The sequence below is a fragment of the Hypanus sabinus genome, chromosome 1 (assembly GCF_030144855.1).
Source record: "Hypanus sabinus isolate sHypSab1 chromosome 1, sHypSab1.hap1, whole genome shotgun sequence".
NCBI lineage: Eukaryota > Metazoa > Chordata > Chondrichthyes > Myliobatiformes > Dasyatidae > Hypanus > Hypanus sabinus.
Genome location: NC_082706.1, coordinates 3,521,185 through 3,543,945, shown reverse-complemented (window position 1 = coordinate 3,543,945; position 22,761 = coordinate 3,521,185). Strand labels below are relative to the sequence as shown.

The following is a 22,761-nucleotide window of genomic DNA, read 5'->3' as shown; positions in this document are numbered from 1 at the left end:
GGAAGAGGATTTCTTGGAATGTATGCGGGATGGTTTTCTGAACCAACATGTCGAGGAACCAGCTAGAGAGCAGGCCATTCTAGATTGGGTACTGAGCAATGAGGAAGGGTTAGTTAGCAATCTTGTTGTGCCCTTGGGTAAGAAGACCATAATATGGTGGAATTCTTCATTAAGATGGAGAGTGACATAGTTAACTCAGAAACAAAGGTTCTGAACTTAAAGAAGGGTAACTTTGAAGGTATGAGACGTGAATTAGCTAAGATAGACTGGCAAATCATACTTAAAGGGTTGACGGTGGATATTCAATGACAAGCATTTAAAGATCGCATGGATGAACTACAACAATTATTCATCCCAGTTTGGCAAAAGAATAAACCAGGGAAGGTAGTGCACCCATGGCTGACAAGGGAAATTAGGGACAGTATCAAGTCCAAAGAAGAAACATATAAGTTAGCCAAAAAAAGCGACACACCTGAGGACTGGGAGAAATTCAGAGACCAGCAGAGGAGGACAAAGTGGTTAATTAGGAAAGGGAAAAAAGATTATGAGAGAAAGCTGGCAGGGAACATAAAAACTGACTGTAAAAGCTTTCATAGATACGTGAAAAGAAAAAGATTGTTCAAGACAAATGTAGGTCCTTTACAGTCAGAAACAGGTGAATTGATCATAGGAAACAAGGACATGGCAGACCAATTGAATAACTACTTTGGTTCTGTCTTCACTAAGGAGGACATAAATAATCTTCCGGAAATAGTAAGGGACCGAGGGTCTAGTGAGATGGAGGAACTGAGGGAAATACATGTTAGTAGGGAAGTGGTGTTAGGTAAATTGAAGGGATTAAAGGCAGATAAATCCCCAGGGCCAGATAGTCTGCATCCCAGAGTACTTAAGGAAGTAGCCCAAGAAATAGTGGATGCATTAGTGATAATTTTTCAAAACTCCTTAGATTCTGGATTAGTTCCTGAGCATTGGAGGGTGGCTAATGTAACCCCACTTTTTAAAAAAGGAGGGAGAGAGAAACTGGGGAATTATAGATCGGTGCGTCTGACATCGGTGGTGGGGAAAATGCTAGAGTCGGTTATCAAAGATATGATAACGGCACATTTGGAAAGAGGTGAAATCATCGGACAAAGTCAGCATGGATTTGTGAAAGGAAAATCATGTCTGACGAATCTTATAGAATTTTTTGAAGATGTAACTAGTAGAGTGGATAGGGGAGAGCCAGTGGATGTGGTATACTTAGATTTTCAAAAGGCTTTTGACAAGGTCCCACACAGGAGATTAGTGTACAAACTTAAAGCACACGGTATTGGGGGTATGGTATTGATGTGGATAGAGATTTGGTTGGCAGACAGGAAGCAAAGAGCGGGAGTAAACGGGACCTTTTCAGAATGGCAGGCAGTGACTAGTGGGGTACAGCAAGGCTCAGTGCTGGGACCCCAGTTGTTTACAATATATATTAATGATTTAGATGAGGGAATTAAATGCAGCATCTCCAAGTTTGCGGATGACACGAAGCTGGACAGCGGTGTTAGCTGTGAGGAGGATGCTAAGAGGATGCAGGGTGACTTGGATAGGTTAGGTGAGTGGGAAAATTCATGGCAGATGCAATTTAATGTGGATAAATGTGAGGTTATCCACTCTGGTTGCAAGAACAGGAAAACAGATTATTATCTGAATGGTGGCCGATTAGGAAAAGGGGAGATGCAACGAGACCTGGGTGTCATTATACACCAGTCATTGAAGGTGGGCATGCAGGTACAGCAGGCGGTGAAAAAGCCAAATGGTATGTTGGCTTTCATAGCAAAAGGATTTGAGTACAGGAGCAGGGAGGTTCTACTGCAGTTGTACAAGGCCTTGGTGAGACCGCACCTAGAATATTGTGTGCAGTTTTGGTCCCCTAATCTGAGGAAAGACATTCTTGCCATAGAGGGAGTACAGAGAAGGTTCACCAGATTGATTCCTGGGATGGCAGGACTTTCATATGAAGAAAGACTGGATCGACTAGGCTTATACTCACTGGAATTTAGAAGATTGAGGGGGGGCTCTTATTGAAACATAAAATTCTAAAGGGATTGGACAGGCTAGATGCAGGAAGATTGTTTCCGATGTTGGGGAAGTCCAGAACATGGGGTCACAGTTTAAGGATAAAGGGGAAGCCTTTTAGGACCAAGATGAGGGAAAACTTCTTCACACAGAGAGTGGTGAATCTGTGGAATTCTCTGCCACAGGAAACTGTTGAGGCCGGTTCATTGGCTATATTTAAGAGGAAGTTAGATATGGCCCTTGTGGCTAAAGGGATCGGGGGTATGGAGAGAAAGCAGGTACAGGGTTCTGAGTTGGATGATCAGCCATGATCATACTGAATGGCGGTGCAGGCTCGAAGGGCCGAATAGCCTACTCCTGCACCTATTTTCTATGTTTCTATGTGAGTTCAACACCCTGGGAACCCTTGTTCCACCACCCTTGGGGTGCCAACACACAGGGGTCCCTGTCCCACTTGCCCCCTGTACAGGTAGAACCCCAGGGACCTTGCCCCTCTGGTTCCCTCTGCTGACCCCCTCCCCATCCTGTGTTTACCCAGCAGTGACCCTCCTCGCCCATCCGGCCCTGCCCACCCACTGGTCCCCGTGCCTGGTGCCACCACTCATGCCATGCTCTCTGTCTGCAGGTATCCGCAAACATTGCACTGGAGGCATTCCTGGTGAAGCCAGCCAGCTACAGCGGCCTCAGCTGCACTGCATTCCAGCGCAGACTGGTAGTGAGCAGCCTCGAGGGACAGGCGCGAGGCGTCCCTCACCCCCTCCAGTTCCGGTGCAGCACTGGTAGCATCAACAGCTCCCTGAGGCATTTCCCTGTCAAGGTGACTCGATGGGACTGGGTGTAGAGCTAGGATCGGACTCGGAGCGGGTGTGGAACTGGTCAAGGACAGAAATGATGTAGATGAGATTTATAATGATACCACCGAGATGGTAGGGCTTGAGTTACGAGGAGAGACCGGATAGTCTGGGACTGTTTACTCTGAAGGAAACTGAGGGGTGACCTGATAAAGGTTTACAAAGCCTTCAGGGGTGTAGATAAGGTGGATGGTCACAGTCTTTATCCCATCATTTGTTCACTCGTTCATTATGTGCCTTGTCACATGACGTGGGTGATCATGGTCTTTCCATGATCATGATTGTCCTTGGCAAATTTTTCTACAGAAGTGGTTTGCCATTCCCTTCTTCTGGACAGTGTCTTTACAAGACGGGTGACCCCAGCCATTATCAATACTCTTCAGAGATTGTCTGCCTGGTGTCAGTGGTCACATAACCAGGACTTGTGATCTGCACCGGCTGCTCATACCACCATCCACCACCTGCTCCCATGGCTTCACGTGACCCTGATCGGGGGCTAAGCAGGTGTTACACCTTGCCCTAGGGTGACCTGCAGGCCAGTGGAGGGAAGGAGTGCCTTACACCTCCTTTGGTAGAGATGTATCTCCTCTCCCCCCAACCCATTTCCCTTTTTGTATTTGTGTCTAAAACTAGAGGACAGAGATTTACGATGAGAGGGGAAAGATTTAAAGGGGATCTGTGGGGTAAGTTTTCCACACAGAGGGAGGAGGCTATATGGAATAAAGTAGTACAACATTTGGACCGATACATGGATAGGAGAGGTTTAGAAGGATCTGGGCCAAACGCTGGGAGATGGGGCGAGATCGGGTAAATCTAACGTCAGCAATGGTGAGTTTGGCTGAAGGGGTTGTTGCCCTGCTTAGTAACCCTGTGACCTGCTGCCTCTCTCCATCTCGCAGAACAGCATTGCTCTGGCCTCTGTCCAGCTGCCGCCCGCTCTCTTTGCTCACTCCTCCTCGTCTCCAAGCCACAAGAATTCCAGCTGCTGGCTGCAGTTTGTGGCTTTCCGCAACGGCAAACTATTCCCCAGCACGGGCAACTCTTCCAACCTCGCGGATCATGGAAAAGAAAGGAGCCCATCAACGCCTGTCATCTTCGCTGGCACAGGTGAGTGGGTTCGGGGACACCTAGAACAAGTGTGTGGATTCGGGGACACCTAGTACAGGTGAGTGGATTCGGGGACACCTAGACCAAGTGTGTGGATTCGGGGACACCAAGTACAGGTGAGAGGGTTCAGGGGACACCAAGTACAGGTGAGTGGGTTCAGGGGACACCTAGTACAGGTGAGTGGATTCGGGGACACCTAGACCAAGTGTGTGGATGCGGAGACACCTAGTACAGGTGAGAGAGTTCATAGGACACCTGGTACAGGTGAGTGGATTCGGGGACACCTAGTACAGTTGAGTGGATTCGGGGACACCTAGTACAGGTGAGAGGGTTCAGAGGACACCTGGTACAGGTGAGTGGATGCGGGGACACCTAGTACAGGTGAGTGGGTTCAGGGGACACCTAGTACAGGTGAGTGGATTCAGGGGACACCTAGTACAGGTGAGTGGATTCAGGGGACACCTAGTACAGGTGAGTGGATGCGGGGACACCTAGTACAGGTGAGTGGGTTCAAGGGACACCTAGTACAGGTGAGTGGATTCAGGGGACACCTAGTACAGGTGAGAGGATTCAGGAGACACCTAGTACAGGTGAGAGGGTTCATAGGACACCTGGTACAGGTGAGTGGATTCGGGGACACCTAGTACAGGTGAGTGGATTCGGGGACACCTAGTACAGTTGAGTGGATTCGGGGACACCTAGTACAGGTGAGTGGATTCGGGGACACCTAGTACAGTTGAGTGGATTCGGGGACACCTAGTACAGTTGAGTGGATTCAGAGGACACCTAGTACAAGTGAGTGGGTTCAGGGGACACCTAGTACAGGTGAGTGGATTCAGGGGACACCTAGTACAGGTGAGAGGATTCAGGGGACACCTAGTACAGGTGAGTGGGTTCAGGGGACACCTAGTACAGGTGAGTGGATTCAGGGGACACCTAGTACAGGTGAGAGGATTCAGGAGACACCTAGTACAGGTGATTGGATTCGGGGACACCTAGTACAGGTGAGTGGATTCAGAGGACACCTGGTACAGGTGAGTGGATTTGGGGACACCTAGTACAGGTGAGTGGGTTCAGGGGACACCTAGTACAGGTGAGAGGATTCAGGGGACACCTAGTACAGGTGAGAGGATTCAGGGGACACCTAGTACAGGTGAGTGGGTTCAGGGGACACCTAGTACAGGTGAGTGGGTTCAGGGGACACCTAGTACAGGTGAGTGGATTCAGGGGACACCTAGTACAGGTGAGTGGATTCAGGGGACACCTAGTACAGGTGAGAGGGTTCAGGGGACACCTAGTACAGGTGAGTGGATTCGGGGACACCTAGTACAGGTGAGTGGATTCAGGGGACACCTAGACCAAGTGTGTGGATGCGGGGACACCTAGTACAGGTGAGAGGGTTCAGGGGACACCTAGTACAGGTGAGTGGATGCGGGGACACCTAGTACAGGTGAGTGGATTCAGGGGACACCTAGTACAGGTGAGAGGATTCAGGAGACACCTGGTACAGGTGAGTGGATGCGGGGACACCTAGTACAGGTGAGTGGGTTCAGGGGACACCAAGTACAGGTGAGAGGATTCAGGGGACACCTAGTACAGGTGAGTGGATTCGGGGACACCTAGTACAGGTGAGTGGGTTCAGGGGACACCTAGTACAGGTGAGTGGGTTCAGGAGACACCTAGTACAGATGAGTGGGTTCAGGGGACACCTAGTACAGGTGAGTGGATTCGGGGACACCTAGTACAGGTGATTGGATTCGGGGACACTTAGTACAGGTGAGTGGATTCAGAGGACACCTAGTACAGGTGAGAGGATTCAGGGGACACCTGGTACAGGTGAGTGGATTCAGGGGACACCTAGTACAGGTGAGAGGGTTCAGAGGACACCTAGTACAGGTGAGTGGATTCGGGGACACTTAGTACAAGTGAGTGGATTCGGGGACACCTAGTACAGGTGAGTGGATTCGGGGACACCTAGTACAGGTGAGTGGATTCAGGGGACACCTAGTACAGGTGAGTGGATTCGGGGACACCTAGTACAGGTGAGTGGATTCAGGGGACACCTAGTACAGGTGAGAGGGTTCAGAGGACACCTAGTACAGGTGAGTGGATTCGGGGACACCTAGTACAGGTGAGTGGGTTCAGGGGACACCTAGTACAGGTGAGTGGATTCTGGGGACACCTAGTACAGGTGAGTGGATTCGGGGACACCAAGTACAGGTGAGTGGATTCAGGGGACACCTAGTACAGGTGAGTGGGTTCAGGGGACACCAAGTACAGGTGAGTGGATTCAGGGGACACCTAGTACAGGTGAGTGGATTCGGGGACACCTAGTACAGGTGAGTGGATGCGGGGACACCTAGTACAGGTGAGTGGGTTCAGGGGACACCTAGTACAGGTGAGAGGGTTCAGAGGACACCTAGTACAGGTGAGTGGATGCGGGGACACCTAGTACAGGTGAGTGGGTTCAGGGGACACCTAGTACAGGTGAGAGGGTTCATAGGACACCTGGTACAGGTGAGTGTATTCGGAGACACCTAGTACAGGTGAGAGGGTTCAGAAGACACCTGGTACAGGTGAGTGGATTTGGGGGATTGGTGGGCACTTGGGTTGAGGTCAATGTCAAAGTAAATTTATTATCAAACTGCATGCAGTACTCTGCAAACGTCTTTGGCCGATATATACAGTCAGTGTGCCTAAGACTTCTGTACAGTGCTGTATTTGTAAATTTTGAGCCGAGAGCGAGTTTGTAAATCTAACAAAAGCGAAGGATTTTCCGAATGGCAAGTGTGCAGTGCCACAGGAAGGGTGTAGGACAGGTGGCAAAGAAGGAGTGCCAGTGCAGGCACCAGGCAAGGTTATTTGATTCCCAGCGATTGGTTTATTGATCATTACAGAATGTCTCTCTGATGCTTCCCACTCCCTCTCCTCTCCCTTTCCCTACCTCCTTCCCACTCTCGATCCACAATAGAGACCCAGATCAGAATCAGGTTTATCATCACTCACATCTATCATGACACTTGTTTTTTTATGGCAGCAGTATAGTGCAATACATAAAGTTACTACAATACTCTGCTGAAGTCTTAGGCATCCTAGCTGTATATATGACTTTGGCATAGTACTGTACGTCACACCATATGCTACCCTGAGATTCATTTTCTTGCAGGCATTCACAGCAAAATAAAGAAATACAGTAGAATATATGAGAAACCATACATACCTCTGCCATTCCTGTTGAAAATTGAGATCAAACCCACATCCGTCGTTTCGTCTGGCAGCTCGTTCCATACTCTCACCTCCCTTCGATTATGTTATTATATAAATAGTATAGAGATTGTCGAGCCCTTGTGAGGGAGTTTGTTGGTTGTGGAATCAGTTCAGAGTTGAGATTAGTGAAGTTGCTTGCACCGATTCAGTAGTCTAATGGTTGAAGGGTAATAACTGTTCCTGAACCTGCTGGTGTGGGGCAATGGCTCCAGTATCTTCTTTCTGAGAAGGGAACATGGTCTGGATAGTGGGGGTCTTTGAAGATGGACGCTGGTTTCCTGTGCAGTGTTTCTTTCAGTGTGGGTAGCAAGGGTGCAATTGAGTGCTTTGATTCCTGTTTTCTTCCTGCTCTTCCGTGCTGTACAGGTGGCTGTGGCGTGGGCACGCTCACCGATCCCCTCCTGGTGTCTCTGCGTCACTGGCAGCCGGGAGAGGACCAGGTCGCGGCCCACTGGAACTTCGACCTCCTGGGTGGCCTTGGTGGCTGGCAGGCTGCAGGATGCCAGATCGCCCACACCAATGGCAACGTCAGCACACTGTGGTGCCGGCAGTTCAGTAACGTGGCCGTGCTGAAGGTGAGAATGTGCCAGGATTCTACGTAGAGGGGTGGGGAGAAGCGGGAGGCAGCAGGCTGGGACAGGAGTGGCCACTTGGAGAGTTTCCCATCCAGCCTCTTGATGTGGGAATCCAGCCCATTAATAAACACAAGTCTCCCATTTTGACACGCTTGTCCACGGCTCCTCTTCTGTCACTACGAGGCCAAGCTCAGACTGGAGGAGCAACACCTCGTAACCGTGAACAACAAATTCTCTAACTTCTGGTAATTACCTTTCTCCCCTTCTCTCTCTTTCCATTCCCCACCTGGTCCCCTCTCACCCCTTCTCTTCTCCTCACCTGCCTATCACCTCCGTCTGGTTCCCCTCCTTTTCCCTTTTCTCCCATGGTCCACTGTCCTCTCATATCTGATTCCTCCTTTTTCAGTCCTTTACCTTTTCTGCCCTTCCCTTTCTCACTTCATCCTCCCTCGCCACCCACCCAGCTTCCCCCTTACCTCATCTCACTTATCACCTTCCAGCTTGTATTCCTCCCACTTGCACCACTTTATTCTGGCTTCTGCCCCCCCCCCCCCGCCCTTTCTTCCAGTCCAGATGAATGGTGTCGGCCGGAAACACTGACTCTCCATAGATGCTGCCTGGCCTGGCATATTGTGTGTGTTGCTCTGGATTTCCAATCTCCTGCATTTATCGTTCACCCATCACCTGGTGTCCATTTGCCTACTCACTGCTGCTGATTCTAAAATCCTCACCTTTGGTTGCTCCACTCCTGCTAATAAGGCAAACTCTTATCCACCGCCAGCACTCTCCTGCCTCACATCCTCATCTCTGGTGCTATCGGTCTGGAGTCTGCACGTTCTTTCTTTTGCAGTGTGGGTTTCCCCTTGGTGCTTTGGCATGTGCCAGTAGGTTGGTTGGCCTCTGTGAATTGCCCTCAGTGTGTGGTTGAATCAGGCAGCTGATGGGAACAGGTGAGGCAGTGGGACTGATGAGATTGCTCTGAGAGCTGACATGGACTCCACAGGCAGAATGGCATTCTTCAACTTCATGAGAAAATACCCTCAGTGGCCACCTTATTAGGTAGAGGAGTGGTCATGGTGAGGTCTGCTGCTGCTGTGGCCCATCCTCTTCAAAGTTCGACGTGTTGTGCGTTCAGAGATGCTCTTCTGCACACCACTGTTGTAACACATGGTTATTTGAGTTATTATCCCCTTCCTGTTAGCTTGAACTAGTCTGGCCATTCTCCTCTGACCTCTCTCATTAACCAGGCATTTTAACCCACAGAACAATCACTCATGGATGGGTTTTGTTTTTCGCACAATTCTCTGTAAACTCTAGAGATGGTTGTGTTTGAAAATCAATTTCTGAGCTGCTCAAACCAGGAAGTTTGCAGCCACATTCAAAGCAACAGGGCATTGTCCCCACGAGCCTGTACCAACAATTATTCCATGGCCAAAGTCCCTTATATCACAAATTTTCTCAATTCTGATGTTTGGTCTGAACAACAAATGAACAGCTTGACTCTGCCTGCTTGCTTCTATGCATTGAGCTGCTGATACATGATTGGCTGGTTAGGTATTTGCAGGATTACAGGTGTACCTGATAAAGTGGCCACCAAGCGTGTAAGAGGCCTGTGAGACTACTGGAAGCATTAATTTAGGAAGGAGACTGAGGTTGTTACAGATCAGCCAAATTCTCAATGAATGATGCAACAGGCTGGAGTGACCAAGTGGCCGAGTCCTTGATCCACGTTCCCATATCCGTGTCTGAGGAATGTGTTTGGAAAAGTGCAGCTGAATGTTGTATGAGGTTTGTCACTCTCTCACTCTGTCTCTTTTGCAGAGGATAAGCAACCAGTCTGTTCCAGTCCACGAGAGCGTACCGATTCTTCACCCGGTTATCTACACCTGCACCGTGTTCCTCTTACTCTGCCTCCTCACCGCCATCATTGCCTACATCCTGAGGCACAAGTAAGTCACCCATCCCAGCTCTGCCAAATTGCTGCTGTCCAGAGAGATAGGGCAGGCAGTGTTTGTAGCCACCAGGGCATTGTCCCCGAGTGCGCTGCTGCGTCTCTGTACCGAACATGCTTCCGCTCGGCCATTGAGCAATAGGTGGATCATGCCAGTTATACTCAGCTTTACTCGGGGTACTGCTCAATTCAAATACTGTATGTTAGTGGTTAGGCTTAGTATAGGGAACTCGAGAGTTAATACCAGAATCAGGTTTATTATCACTGACGTGTTGTGAGATTTATTGTTTTGTGGCAGCAGTACTGTGCACTACGTTAACAATTTACCATAAATTATAAGGTATCATTGTAATTTATATATATATAATATTTTTATAGTTTTATATATATATATATATATATATATATATATAAATAAATAGTACAGAAAGTGAGCCAAAAATAGAAGTAGTGTTCATGCATTTAATGTCCATTCACAAATGCGATGGTAGAGGGGAGGAAGCTGTTCCTAAAACACTGAGGCTCCTGTACCTCCTCCCTGATGGTAGTAATGAGAAGAGGTCATGTCCTGAGTGATGGGGTCTTTAATGATGGATGTTGCCTTTTGAAGGTGACTTTGGTGTTAATGCCCATGATGGAGATGGCATACTTTGCAACCCTCTGCAGCTTTCTCCAATCCTGCGCAGTGGCCCCTCTACACGAGATAGTGATGCAGCCAGTTCCAATGCTCCCCACAGTATGTCTGTTGAAGTTTGCTGGAGTCTTTGATGGCAAACAGACCTCCTCAAACTCTTATTGAAATGTGGCCTCTGGCTTGCCTTTGTGTGTTTTCTGTAACTCAGCAACAATGTTTATCGTGATTTTGATAGAGACTTATGGCCTCCACCTGAAACCACTTCCATCTCTGCCCCCCCCCCCCCCACCACCCACCTTATCACAGACCCTTGACCGCTCTCTCTGCCATGTTCTATATTGGGTCCACAACAAGTGACTGTCGTTTGGTGAGACTAGAACTAGAGGTCATGGGTTAAGAGTGAAAGGTGAAATGTTTAAGGGGAACATGAGGAGAACTTCACTGAGAGGGTGGTGAGAGTGTGGAATGAGCTTCCAGTGGAAGTGGTGGATGCAGGTTCTATTTGAACTTATTTAGATAGTTACATAGATGGGAGGGGTATGGAGAGCTATGGTCTGGGTGAGGGTCAGTGGGAATAACATGACTCCCCATGGGTGCTCTAGTTTCCTCCCACATTTAACGATGTAACAGTTAGGGTTAGTAAGTTGCCAGAAGCATGATGGCATTTACAGGCCACCCTGTAAAAACACAATGATGCAAACAATGTATTTCATTGTCTTTTTTGATGTACATATGACATCATATGGCTAATCTTTATCTTTAAAAGGAGGGTCAGACATGATCGTGCTGAGTATTGGACCAGGCTCGTGGGGCTGAATGATCTGCTACTGTTCAATCATTCCATGGTATTCCAAGGATTTCACAGTAGTGGGGTACAATGTGTCTGTGTGCACTGTTTAATTAATCTCCTCCTCCTCCGGCTCTTTTAGCACAATCCGGATCTCGAGGAAGAGCTGGCACATGTTACTAAACCTCTGGTTCCACATCTCCATGACCTGTACTGTGTTCAGTGGTGGTATCAACCGTAAAGAGTATGTTCTGCTCTGCCAAGTGGTGAGTATCAAACCCGCCTGGTGTTTGACTTTTCCCAAGTTCAGGGGTTCCTGTCATGTGTGGAGTAAAAGATTCAAACCTGCCTGGTGTTTGTCTTTTCCCGAGTTCAGGGGTTCCTGTCGTGTGTGGAGCAAAGATAAGTTCAGGGTATTTTACTATGGTACATGAGATGGTGAGCTTCAATCATTGAATAAGCAGGGGATCACCTTATTTGAAGCTTAGCTGTGGTTCAGACCTGGGCCTCGGCGGGCTGGGAAGTAGGTGTCAACAAAGAGATTGGAAACCAAGATGTCGAGCACCAAGTCCGTGAATCTCTGAGTCCAGTGGGGAAGTCAAAGGCCCAATGCCTGGAAATCCGAGTCCGCTGGCGGCCACAGGGGTTAGAGGCCTGTGTGTGCGCCTGGGTGGAAGGGAGGAAAGGGGCTTGTTTGGCTGATGTTGCTGCATCATTGGGATGTTTTATTGTGCTGACAGGGATTGTGAGCATGCTATGTTGGTGTTGGAATGTGTGACAACACTTACAGGTCGCCCCCAGTACTTCCTTGGGTGTGTTGATTGTTAATGCAAATGACACACTTCAGTGTGTGTTTTGATGTACTTGTGATAAATAACTCTGAAACTGAGTGTCATCTGCCTGTAGGATGTGAGAATTGTGGCGGTACCTTTGCACAGAAACAATAATACACCATCTGATCGTGAACTTTCAGGATGTTAGAACAATCAAAGTATTGATTTCTCATTAAAGTATGTACACTAATACAACCTTGAGATTCGTCTCCTTACAGGCAGCCAAAAAGCACAGAAACCCAACAGAGCTCGTTAAAAAGAGACCGTCAAACACCCAATGTGCAGAAATAAATCAAACTGTGTAAACAGCTGTTCAGGAAAGTGAGTCCAGAGCCATGAAGCCCGTCACCTCAGTCGCTGATCCCGCTGGCTGCAGGCACAGAGGCATCTCGGCCTCCTGGAGCAGCAAGCTGAATCAGCTCGTCCCTCGCCACTGGTCCTGACCTTTTCAATCTGATCTGGAGTGTGAGCCAACTGTGGTTGGGTGTGGGATAGTGCTGGGGTCCGTGGCACTATCAGATTTTATACTGGGACTGGTTCAATTCCCACCGTTGTCTGTAAGGGGTTTGGATGTTCTCCCCATGACTGTGTGGGTTTCTCCCCACTTTCCAAAGGCCTACGGCTGAGGATTAAGGAGTTGTGGGTATGCTGTGTCGGCACAGGAGGCACGGTGACACTTGTGGGCTGCCCAGCACAATGCATACTGACTTGATTTGATGCAAATGACACATTTCACTCCACATGTGACAAATAACAACAACAGAGGCTGAGCTGCACTGATGTAGGTGATGCCTTTCAGTTAAGAACATAGGAGGAGGAGTCGGCCATCTGTCCGGTCGAGTCTGCCCCGCCAATCAATAAGATCATGGCTGATCTGGCCATGGACTCATCTCCACCTGCCAGTCTTTGCTCCACAATCCCTTAATTCCCCGACTATGCAAAAATCCGAACAAACTTGTCTTAAATATATTTACTGATGTAGCCTCCACTGCTTCATTGGGCAGAGAATTCCACAGATTCACTACTCCCTGGGAAAGGCAGTTCCTCCTCATCTCTGTCCTAAATCTATTCTCCCAAATCTTGAGGCTATGCCCCCTAGTTGTCTCTATCTTATCTATCCCTTTCATAATTTTATATGTTTCTATACGATCTCCTCTCATTCTTCTGAATTCCAGCAAGTACAGTTCCAGGCAACTCAATCTCTCCTGATAGTCTAACCCCCTCATCTCTGCAATCAACCTGGTGAACCTCCTCTGCACCACCTCCAAAGCCAGTATATCCTTCCTCAAGTAAGGAGACCAGAACTGCACACAGTACTCCAGGTGCGGCCTCACCAGTACCCTGTACAGTTGCAGCATAACTTCATTGCTTTTAAATTCACTCCCTCTAGCAATGAAGGCCAACATCCCATTTGCCTTCTTGATAGCCTGCTGCACTTGCAAACCAAACTTTTGTGATTCATGCACACACACTCCCAAGTCCCTCTGCACAGCAGCATGCTGCAATTTTTTACTATTTAAATAATAATCAAATTAAGGTCTCATTTACTCAGTCAAGTGGGCATTAAGAGTTTTCATTGTCCTCTCCTCCTCGTCCTGGCCAGTTTTTCCCTTAGCCAATATAACTGACACAGGTGACCTGGTCGTCTTCTCTGTGGGGCTTGCCACACAACAGTTGGCATGAACTCTAAACTGATTCTGTGATCTACAGACTCACTCCCAAGGACTCTTTACAACTCACGTTCTCGGTATCACTGATTGCCTTTTGCACGAGTTTTTGTCAGTCTTTGTTTGTGTGTAGTTTTTCACAAATTCAATTGTTTTTAACAAAGGACATCGAACACCACAGCACAGTACTGGTCCTTTGGCCCAGAATCTTGTGCTGACTTTTTCTGTTCTTTCATTGTTTCGTGGCTGTCTGGAGAACACAAATTTCAGTGTTGTCTATGGATACATGCTTTGATAATGAATAAACCTTTGAAGCTACTGTTCTGGGAAAGGTACTAACCCTTCCCTTCCACATACCCCTCTGTTTTTCTATCATCTGTAAGTCTAAAATCCATAAGATACAGGAGCAGAATTAGGCCATTTGGCTCATCGAGTCTACTCTGCCATTTCATCATGGCTGATCTAATTTTCTCTCAGCCCCAATCTCTGTCCTTCTTCCCGTATCCCTTCATTCCCTGATGACCAATCAAGAATCTATCAACCTTTGCCTTAAATATACATAAAGACTTGGCCTCCACAGCTGCCTGTGGCAAAGAATTCACCAGATTCACCACTCTCTGGCTAAAGAAATTTCTCCCCATCTCTGTTCTCAAAGGACCCTCCTCTCTCCCACCATAGGAAACATCCTCTCTACATCCACTCTATAAAGGCCTTTCACCGTTCAATAGGTATCATTGAGGTCACCCCTTATTCTTCTGAATTCCAGTGAGCACAGACGCAGAGCCATCAAACACTCTTCATATGACAAGCCATTCAATCCTGGAATCATTTTTGTGAACCTCCTTTGAACCCTCTCCAGTTTCAGCACATCCTTTCTGAGAAAAGGGGCCCAAACCTGCTCACAATATCCCAAGTGAAGCCTCACTAGTGCTTTATTAAATCTCAACATTACATCCTTGCTTTTATATTCTAGTCCTCTTGAAATGAATGCTAACATTGCATTTGCCTTCCTCACCGCAGACTCAACCTGCAAGTTAACCTTTTGGGAATCCTGCACAAGGACTCCCAAGTCCCTTTGCACCTCAGTTTTTTTGTATTTTCTCTCCATTTAGGCAGTAATCAACCCTTTCATTTTTGCTACCAAAGTGTATGACCATACCCTTCCTAACACTATTCCATCTGCCATTTCTTTGCCCATTCTTCTAATTTGTCTTAAGTCCTTCCGTATTCTTTCTACTTCCTTAGAACTACCTGCCCCTCCACCTATCTTCAAATGATCTGCAAACTTTGCAACAAAGCCATCAATTCCATCACCCAAATCATTGACATATAACGTAAAATGAATTAGATTCCAAAATAGACACCTGTGCCAACTGGAAAGGGTTCCCTTTATTCCCACTCTTTGCCTCCTGCCGATCAGCCACTGCTTTATCCATGCTAGAATCTTTCCTGTAATACCATGGGCTATGTGTTTATTTAATAGCTTCTTAAATGTCCCTAATGTGCCTGCCTGTATCATCACCCTGGCGGTGTGCTCCACACACCCACCACTCTGTGTAAAAGCCAATCTCTGACATCCATCCCTACACTTCCATCTAATCACCTTAAACTTATGCCGCCTGGTATTAGCCTATTTTAGTATTTCCTTCTTGTTTCCTGTAAATGCCTGCAAAAAAAAGAACCTGAAGGTAGTATATAAGTTCATAAGACCAGAATTAGGCCATTTGACCCATCGAGTCTGCTCCACCATTTCATCATGTTTGATGCATTTCCTTCTTAACCCCATTCTCCCGTCTTCTTCCCATAACCTTTAATGCCCTGACTAATCAAGAATTTATTAACTGTGGCAACGAATTCCACAGACTCACAAGGGAATTCCTCCTCATCTCCATTCTAAATATACATCCTTCTATTCTGAGGCTGTGCACTCTAATCCCAGACTCTCCCACTATAGGGAACATCCTCTCCATGTGCACTCTATCTAGGCCTTTCAACATTTGATAGTCTTCAACGTATGTTGTGTACATTGGTAATAAATTTACATTGAACATTTGCTGTGAAGGGCTGGGGAAAAGAATGCTGGTTTTATCTGTGACTCCCATCTTTTCCCAGGTAGGGATTCTCCTGCATTACTCATCCCTCTCAACTCTGCTCTGGATTGGAGTTTCAGCAAGGGTCATTTACAAAGAAGCAACACAGAATTTGCAACGACAACATGAACTCGAGCTTCCAGCCCCCGCACAGCGGCCAATGCTCAGGTACGGAGGAGCTGTTGAAAAAATCAGAGATCTTACACTTTTTGCCCATGAATGCAGTCCATCCCATGATTCGTCTTTACCCCATAACCTACCTTTACCCCATAACCCTCCTTTACCTCATAACCCATCTTTACTCCATAGAAGAAGAAGAAAGCCCTTAACTCCGAGTGGGATGCTGTCGTGTTTTCTAGCAGGCTTTCTTGTTTTTACGAGGCTGAGTTGCTAGCTCGACGCTCCGAGGCCCAGCACGGATGGAAAGTGTGCAAGGGAGATGGCTGGATTCGAACTCTCATCCTTCGCTCCGAGGCCCAGCACGGATGCCACTACACTACCAGCCAGCTATCCTTATAACCCACTTTTATAACCCATAACCCACCTTTACCCCATAACCCTCCTTTGCCCCATAATCCACGATTACTTCCCCCATAGGATGGCATGGTAGTATGGCGATTAGTGTAATGCCGTACAGCGTCAGCAATCGAAAAATCAGCTTTCACTTTCTGCCTGTGCATTTAAGGAATTTGAACATTACCCCCTGACTGCATGGGTTTCCTCCCACATTCCAAAGACCTACCGGTTAGGGTTAGTGGGCTGCAGGCTTGCTGTGTTGGCACTGGGAGCGTGACAGCACCTGCAGCACATTGTCAGCCTGTGGCAGTGTTGATGCAGAGAACACATCTCACGTACGTGTGATAACTAAAGCTGATTTCTGTACTCTCCTTGGGCACCTTTCAAATGTGTTTCCACTTCCCTTGAAGCCATGAATTCCCAGATGTTGTCAACTTGGACAGGGTAGAACAGGGTGAAAGTTATTGGAACTTTGCAATTTGCTTTCCAATTCATAAGTGAACCCATAACACTGATAGTTTTAGTCTGGGAGTGGAGGGTTGAGTTATCAGAAAAAGGCTGGGACTATTTTCCTTGGAGTGAATGAGGTTGAGGGGTGACATGGAGATTTATAAAATCATGAGGAGTGGCATAGAGATTTATAAAATCATGAGGAGTGGCATAGAGATTTATAAAATCATGAAGAGTGGCATAGAGATTTATAAAATCATGAGGAGTGGCATAGAGTTTTATAAAATCATGAGGAGTGGCATAGAGATTTATAAAATCATGAGGAGTGGCATAGAGATTTATAAAATCATGACTGCTGAAGATAAATTGGATGGTAAATCTTTTTTCCGGGATGAGGAAAAATTATTTATCCAGAGGGTGGTGGATCTGTGGAATTCATTGCCACCGATAGTTGTGGAGTCCAATTGTGATTTGGGTGTATTTCAGGCCGAGGTTGATAGATTCTTGATTAATCAGGGCGTCAGAAGCGACGAGAAGGCAGGAGAATGGGGCCGAGAGGGTTGGTGAATCGGCCTTGATTGAATGGCAGAGTAGACTCTGAGCAGAATGGCGTAGTTCTACACCTAGGTCTTGTGTCTGGAACAAGGGGGCCTAGGTTTAGGGTGAGGGGAAATCCAGGAGAAATGTTTCAGTGATGTTTGGACAAGTTCATTGAGGTAATGCATTGTGGATGGACCAGGATTGCAATGGCTCAAGAAGCCAGCTCACTGCCTCTTCCTTTAAAACAAAAAGAAGTGGCTCAGCCTGCAAAGCCCTCATCCTTTAAGTGAATATACACTGTATATAAAAAATACAAATGGGAAGGATTCAGAGAATATGAGCCAGATGCAGGCAAACAGGACTATCTTGGGAATGCATGGATATGTCAAAATCAAAATCAGATTTAATATCACCAGCATATATCGTGAAATTTGTTGTCTTCACGACTTATGCTGATGATATTAAACCTAAAGGCTGGTTTCTATACTGGAACTCTGCAAGTCTGGTCCATTACACCTTCGGAATGTTGTTGCCAGCCAAGATGTTCTCAGGAATTGTGGCAACGGACAGCTCAAAATGAAGCTTTGGCTCCCTGTGTTCTCAAAACTTTCAAGTTTGACAAATGATCTGTTGGATGTAGTACCATGTGTTCATGACACATTTTAGGCTTTGATGAGATATTTCAACTTGTTCCAATTTATTGGAACATTTTGTTTGAGCTAAGTTTGAGAAAATTCCTGGTATTCTGTGCTGTCTTCTAATCTTTGAATTCAAATCTAAATCTGATTGAACTGACAGGTTTTGTCAAATTTATCATCATTTCCCCAACAAAAAAATTATGCAGAAAACCCCCAGAAATCACTCCTATTTCTTTCGTTTTCTTGTACTCAAAAATGGATTGTTTGCTTAAGGTGGATTTTGTCGTGTATTTTGCTCTGAAGAAATAACAATTGTGATTGGGTTAAATCTCGACCTCTGACAAAGTCTTAAATTCAAATGGTCCCAAGATCTGTCCTTTGTTGTCTGCAGATAAGATTTTAATTTTTTTTTAAACTAGATCTATCTCTTGTTACACTTCTTAATAGTTAGGGAGGATGCCTGTTATTTTTGAATCAAAAGAGTGTGCTTAAAGATCCAGGGGATTAATTTGTCACTTCAGAAAGATTTCTGTTGACTTTAACATTTAAAATCTCATTCGTATTTTTCTCTTCAAAGTTCATTTATTATCAAAGTATGTCCACTCTATACAACCTTGAGATTCATCTCCTTTTAGTCAGCCACAAAACCCAACAGAACACATTTTTAAAAAGACCGTCATATACCTGATGTGCAGAGACAAAAAAAAACAAATCACGCAAACAATAAAAGGAAGCAAATTGCATCAGAACTGAAGTACACAAAAGTGAATCCACAACCAGCCGCAGGTGATTCAGGAGGCATTAGTTGCAGTTTGTGCACAGAAGAGTAAACCTCACAGAGCAGCAAGCTGACCTGGCCCATCCCTCGCCTCCAGCCCCGGAACCCTCGCCTCTTCAATGTGACCCAGTGCTCAAATCGTCCAAACTCTGGGTCTTTTCTTGCTGTCAGTCCTGGGTCCTGCCACTTTGATACGATCTTGGGCCTGGGCCCTGCTATCTTGATTTGGCCCATACCTGACACTTCCACTTCGGTCCAGTGCTCAAATCAATCAAGCCTTGGGTCTTTCCTTGCTCTCGGGTCTGGGCTCAGCATCAACTCTGCCTTGGCTTAGTTCTGCCACATTGAATCACCAAAGGTTGATTAAAAAGAACAAAATCCCTCAAATCCCAGATATCATAGTTCCTCAATTCCTCAGACCCCTGAATTATTCAATTGTTGAAATTACTAAGTGTTCTTATTTTTAATTATTATCTTGCGACTGGAGTAAGATAACTTCAGGTCCTCAGAACACCGTCCAAATTTTTCCAGATTCGTATCTTGTTAACTGAAATACAATGATTAAAAAGAGAAAAGACGAGTATCTCGTTAGCTGAGATACAGAGAGAAAGGACGTGAGTTCACTAACAAAACTCAGTAACTTCCTCTCTCCAGGTGCCTTTAGTTTAATTCAATTAGCTGAATAAGGTTGTCACCCATCCATGTTAATTTAAGATGCATAAAGCAAAAGTAATTTCTAGCTCAGTAGGTTTTGCACAAAGCTTATTTAGTTCTGGACCAACACGAAGGCATTGTTCAAAATTAATTATAAACACCAGATCCTGCAGATGCTGGAAACAGGCTGAGACCCTCCGAGCAGTTGACGTTTTTAAAACATTAGCTTTACTTGTCACATGTACATGGAAACATGTTGTTTGCAGCAATGTCCAACACCGTCCAAGGATGTGCAGGGGCAGCTCGCAAATGTCACTATGCTTCCAGCGCCAGCAGTTCCGGTAATTTTTCTGCTCACTCTTCCATTATCTGCCATTCCCCACTCCAGCTCACCTTTTACCTCTCCTCTTCTCCTCACTTGCCTGTCACCTCCCTCTGGTGCCCTTTCTCCCATGGCCCAGTCTCTTCTCCTATCAGATTCTTTCTTCTCTAGCCCTTTGCCTTTTCCACCTATCACCTCCCAGCTTCTTACTTAATTCCCCCCCACCACCCACCAGGCTTCACCTATCACCTTCTATCTTTATTCCTTCCACTCCCCCCACCTTTTCTATTCTGGCGTGTTTCCCCTTCCTTTCCAGTGCTGATGGAGGGTCTTGGCCTGAAACGTTGACTGCTTGTTAATTTCCACAGATGCTGCCTCCAGCATTTTGTGTGTGTTACAGCTCAAGGTGTCTGAGGCTCACCGCAGATCTTGAATGTCTTCTCTCTGTCTCGCTGCGCAGGTTCTATCTCATCGCAGGAGGCATTCCTCTGATTATATGTGGGATCACAGCAGCTGTCAATCTTCACAACTACAGCAACATCAGTCCATAGTGAGTACAGTATCCTGTGTCCTCTAATCGACCAGAACAACGCCTGATCTTCACGGGTTAGTTAGTGTGACAAGACTGCTCAAACCATAGAATCATTGAGCACTGAAAGTGAAATTGGTTTGTTATTGTCACAGATAGAGTGAAAGGTTTGTCTTGCATACTGTTCATACAGATCAATTCATTTCATAGTGCGTTGAGATCATACATGGTAAATCAATTATAATGCAGAGTAAATGGTAGTGCAGTGGTTGGCATAACAGTTTACAGTAACACTGACCCAGGATCAATTCCTGCCACTGCCTCTAAGGACTTTGTATGTTTGTACAGCCCAAAACTGCTCACAATACTCCAAGTGCAGTCTGATCAATGCTTTATAAAACATCAGCGTTACATCCTTCCTTTTATACTCTAGTCCTCTCAAAATGAATGTAAGCATTGCATTTGTCTTCCTTACTGCCAACTCACCCTGCAAGCTAACCTTTAGAGGATCCTGCAGAAGGACTCCCAAGTCCCTTTGCACCTCTGATTTTGAATTTTCTCTCCATCTATATGATTAGTCTACACCTTTATTCCTTCCTCCAAAGTGCATGACCATACAGTTCCCTGCACTATATTCCATCTGCCACTCCTCCCCATCTGTCTTAAATCCTACTGCAGACCATGAATACTCAGCACCTCCTGCCCCTCTGCCTATCTTCATATCATCCACAAACCTGGTTACATAGCCATCAATTCTGTCATCTGAATAAATGTGACGTGAAGAGAAGCAGCCCCAGTACCGACCCCTGTGAACACCACTTGTCTTCAGCAGAAAACCACGAAAGGCTGCCTTTGTTCCCGCTTCTTCCTCCTGTCAGTCATGCTAGTATCTTCCTGTAATACCATGGGCTCTTATCTTGTTAAGCAACCTCATGTGCGGCATGTTGTCACAGGCCTTCTGAAAATCCAGGTAAACATCCACCGATTCTCCTTTGTCTATCCTGTTTGATATTTCCTCAAAGAATTCCAATGATTTGTCAGGAAAGATTTACCCTTAAGGGAACCATGCTGACTACGGCCTATTTTATCATGCGCTTCCACATACCCTGAAATCTCATTCTTAATAATGGGCTCCAACATCTCCCCAGTCACTGATTATATAGAAGCAGGCCATTTCACCCACTATGTCTACACTAACCTGAGGATACCTGTCTGTTTAACCCCATCTCCCAGCACTTGGTCCACAGCCTTCTATACCTGGAGATTCAGTGTTCATCTTGCCGAATACTGTCACCAACTCTGCTTCCCCTGCTCTCTCCAGGAGTGTGCTGCAGGTACTCCCCACTCTCTAGGTGTGAAAGGTCTCCCGAGCCTCAGATCCCCTGTAGAGAAGGGCAAAGATCAGGGTATGAAGGGCTGGCACAGTAGTGTAGCAGTTAGTGTAACGCTATTACAGAATCAGTGGTTTGGATTCAGTTCCTGCCACTGTGTGTAAGGACGTTGCACGTTCCCCCATGACTGTGTGTGTTTCCTCCGGATGCTCCAGTTTCCAACAATGTACGTCCGGGTTAGTAGGTTAATTGGGTAGAAGGGCCTGTGTCTATAAACAAAAAATAAAATCTCTCACCCTTTACTCTACATCTGTATCCTCCAGATGTATTCACCTCTGACAAGGAGGAAAGATTCATTATATTATACACCTCAGTCAGACCCCTGTCCACACCAGGGGCAACAGACCCAGCCTCCCCAGTCTCTCCTCATAACTGAACTGCTTCATCCCAGGTAATATCCTGGTGTATCTCCTCTGGACCTTCCCCAGTACAATCCCATCCTTCTTGTGTGTGACCAAAACTGCACACGGTACCTCAGCCGAACCTCCCTGTTCTTGTACTTAAAGCCCAGAATAATGAAAGCCAGCATCCAGCATAATCAAAGACCCCCGGATATTCTGGATATTCTTCCCTCTCCTATCGGGTAGAAAATACAAAAACCAGGAAGCACATACCATCAGGCTCAAGGACAGCTTCTGTCCGACCACTAATAGACTCTTGAACAGACTTCTTGTTCGCTAAGATGGCGCATTGCCTCACAATCTACCTCGTTATGATGTTGCATTTTGCTGTTTACTTGCACTGCACTCTTTCAATAGCTTTTACACTTTATTCTGCATTGTTATTGTTATACCTTATTCTAGTTCAATGCATTCTGTAATGACTTGATCTGCATGAACAATATTCAAGTCAGAATTTTCACTGTCTCTATGTGACCACATCAAACCAATCCCAATGGAGAAGGTGGGGTGGTTATGTCCGGGAAGATTTCCCAGAGGACTTCAGTGCTGTGAGGAGATGAGGGGTGGTTGTTCCCAATGCCAGGCAGACAGGCAAGATTTTTGTGCAGTTTTGTCACCCTGTTATAGGAAAAGCATTGGAGAGTGAGCAGAAGCGATTTACAAAGATGCTGACTCGATTAGAGGACTTGAGTTATAGGGAGAGGTGGGACATGCTGGATCTTTACTCCTTGAAG

At 46.4% G+C, this 22,761-nt stretch overlaps 1 protein-coding gene across 1 annotated transcript in view; it reads left to right on the top strand.

The window, feature by feature from the left end:
* The window catches only part of adgra2 (adhesion G protein-coupled receptor A2), a 175,458-nt gene that overhangs the window by 140,182 nt on the left and 12,515 nt on the right, over positions 1 to 22,761 (top strand). Inside the window, exons 12-18 of the mRNA XM_059960283.1 lie at positions 2,672 to 2,863; positions 3,797 to 4,004; positions 7,638 to 7,846; positions 9,668 to 9,795; positions 11,361 to 11,484; positions 15,831 to 15,976; positions 20,167 to 20,256. Of these exons, the coding sequence (XP_059816266.1) occupies positions 2,672 to 2,863; positions 3,797 to 4,004; positions 7,638 to 7,846; positions 9,668 to 9,795; positions 11,361 to 11,484; positions 15,831 to 15,976; positions 20,167 to 20,256 (1,097 nt within the window). The remainder of the gene's footprint in view (positions 1 to 2,671; positions 2,864 to 3,796; positions 4,005 to 7,637; positions 7,847 to 9,667; positions 9,796 to 11,360; positions 11,485 to 15,830; positions 15,977 to 20,166; positions 20,257 to 22,761) is intronic.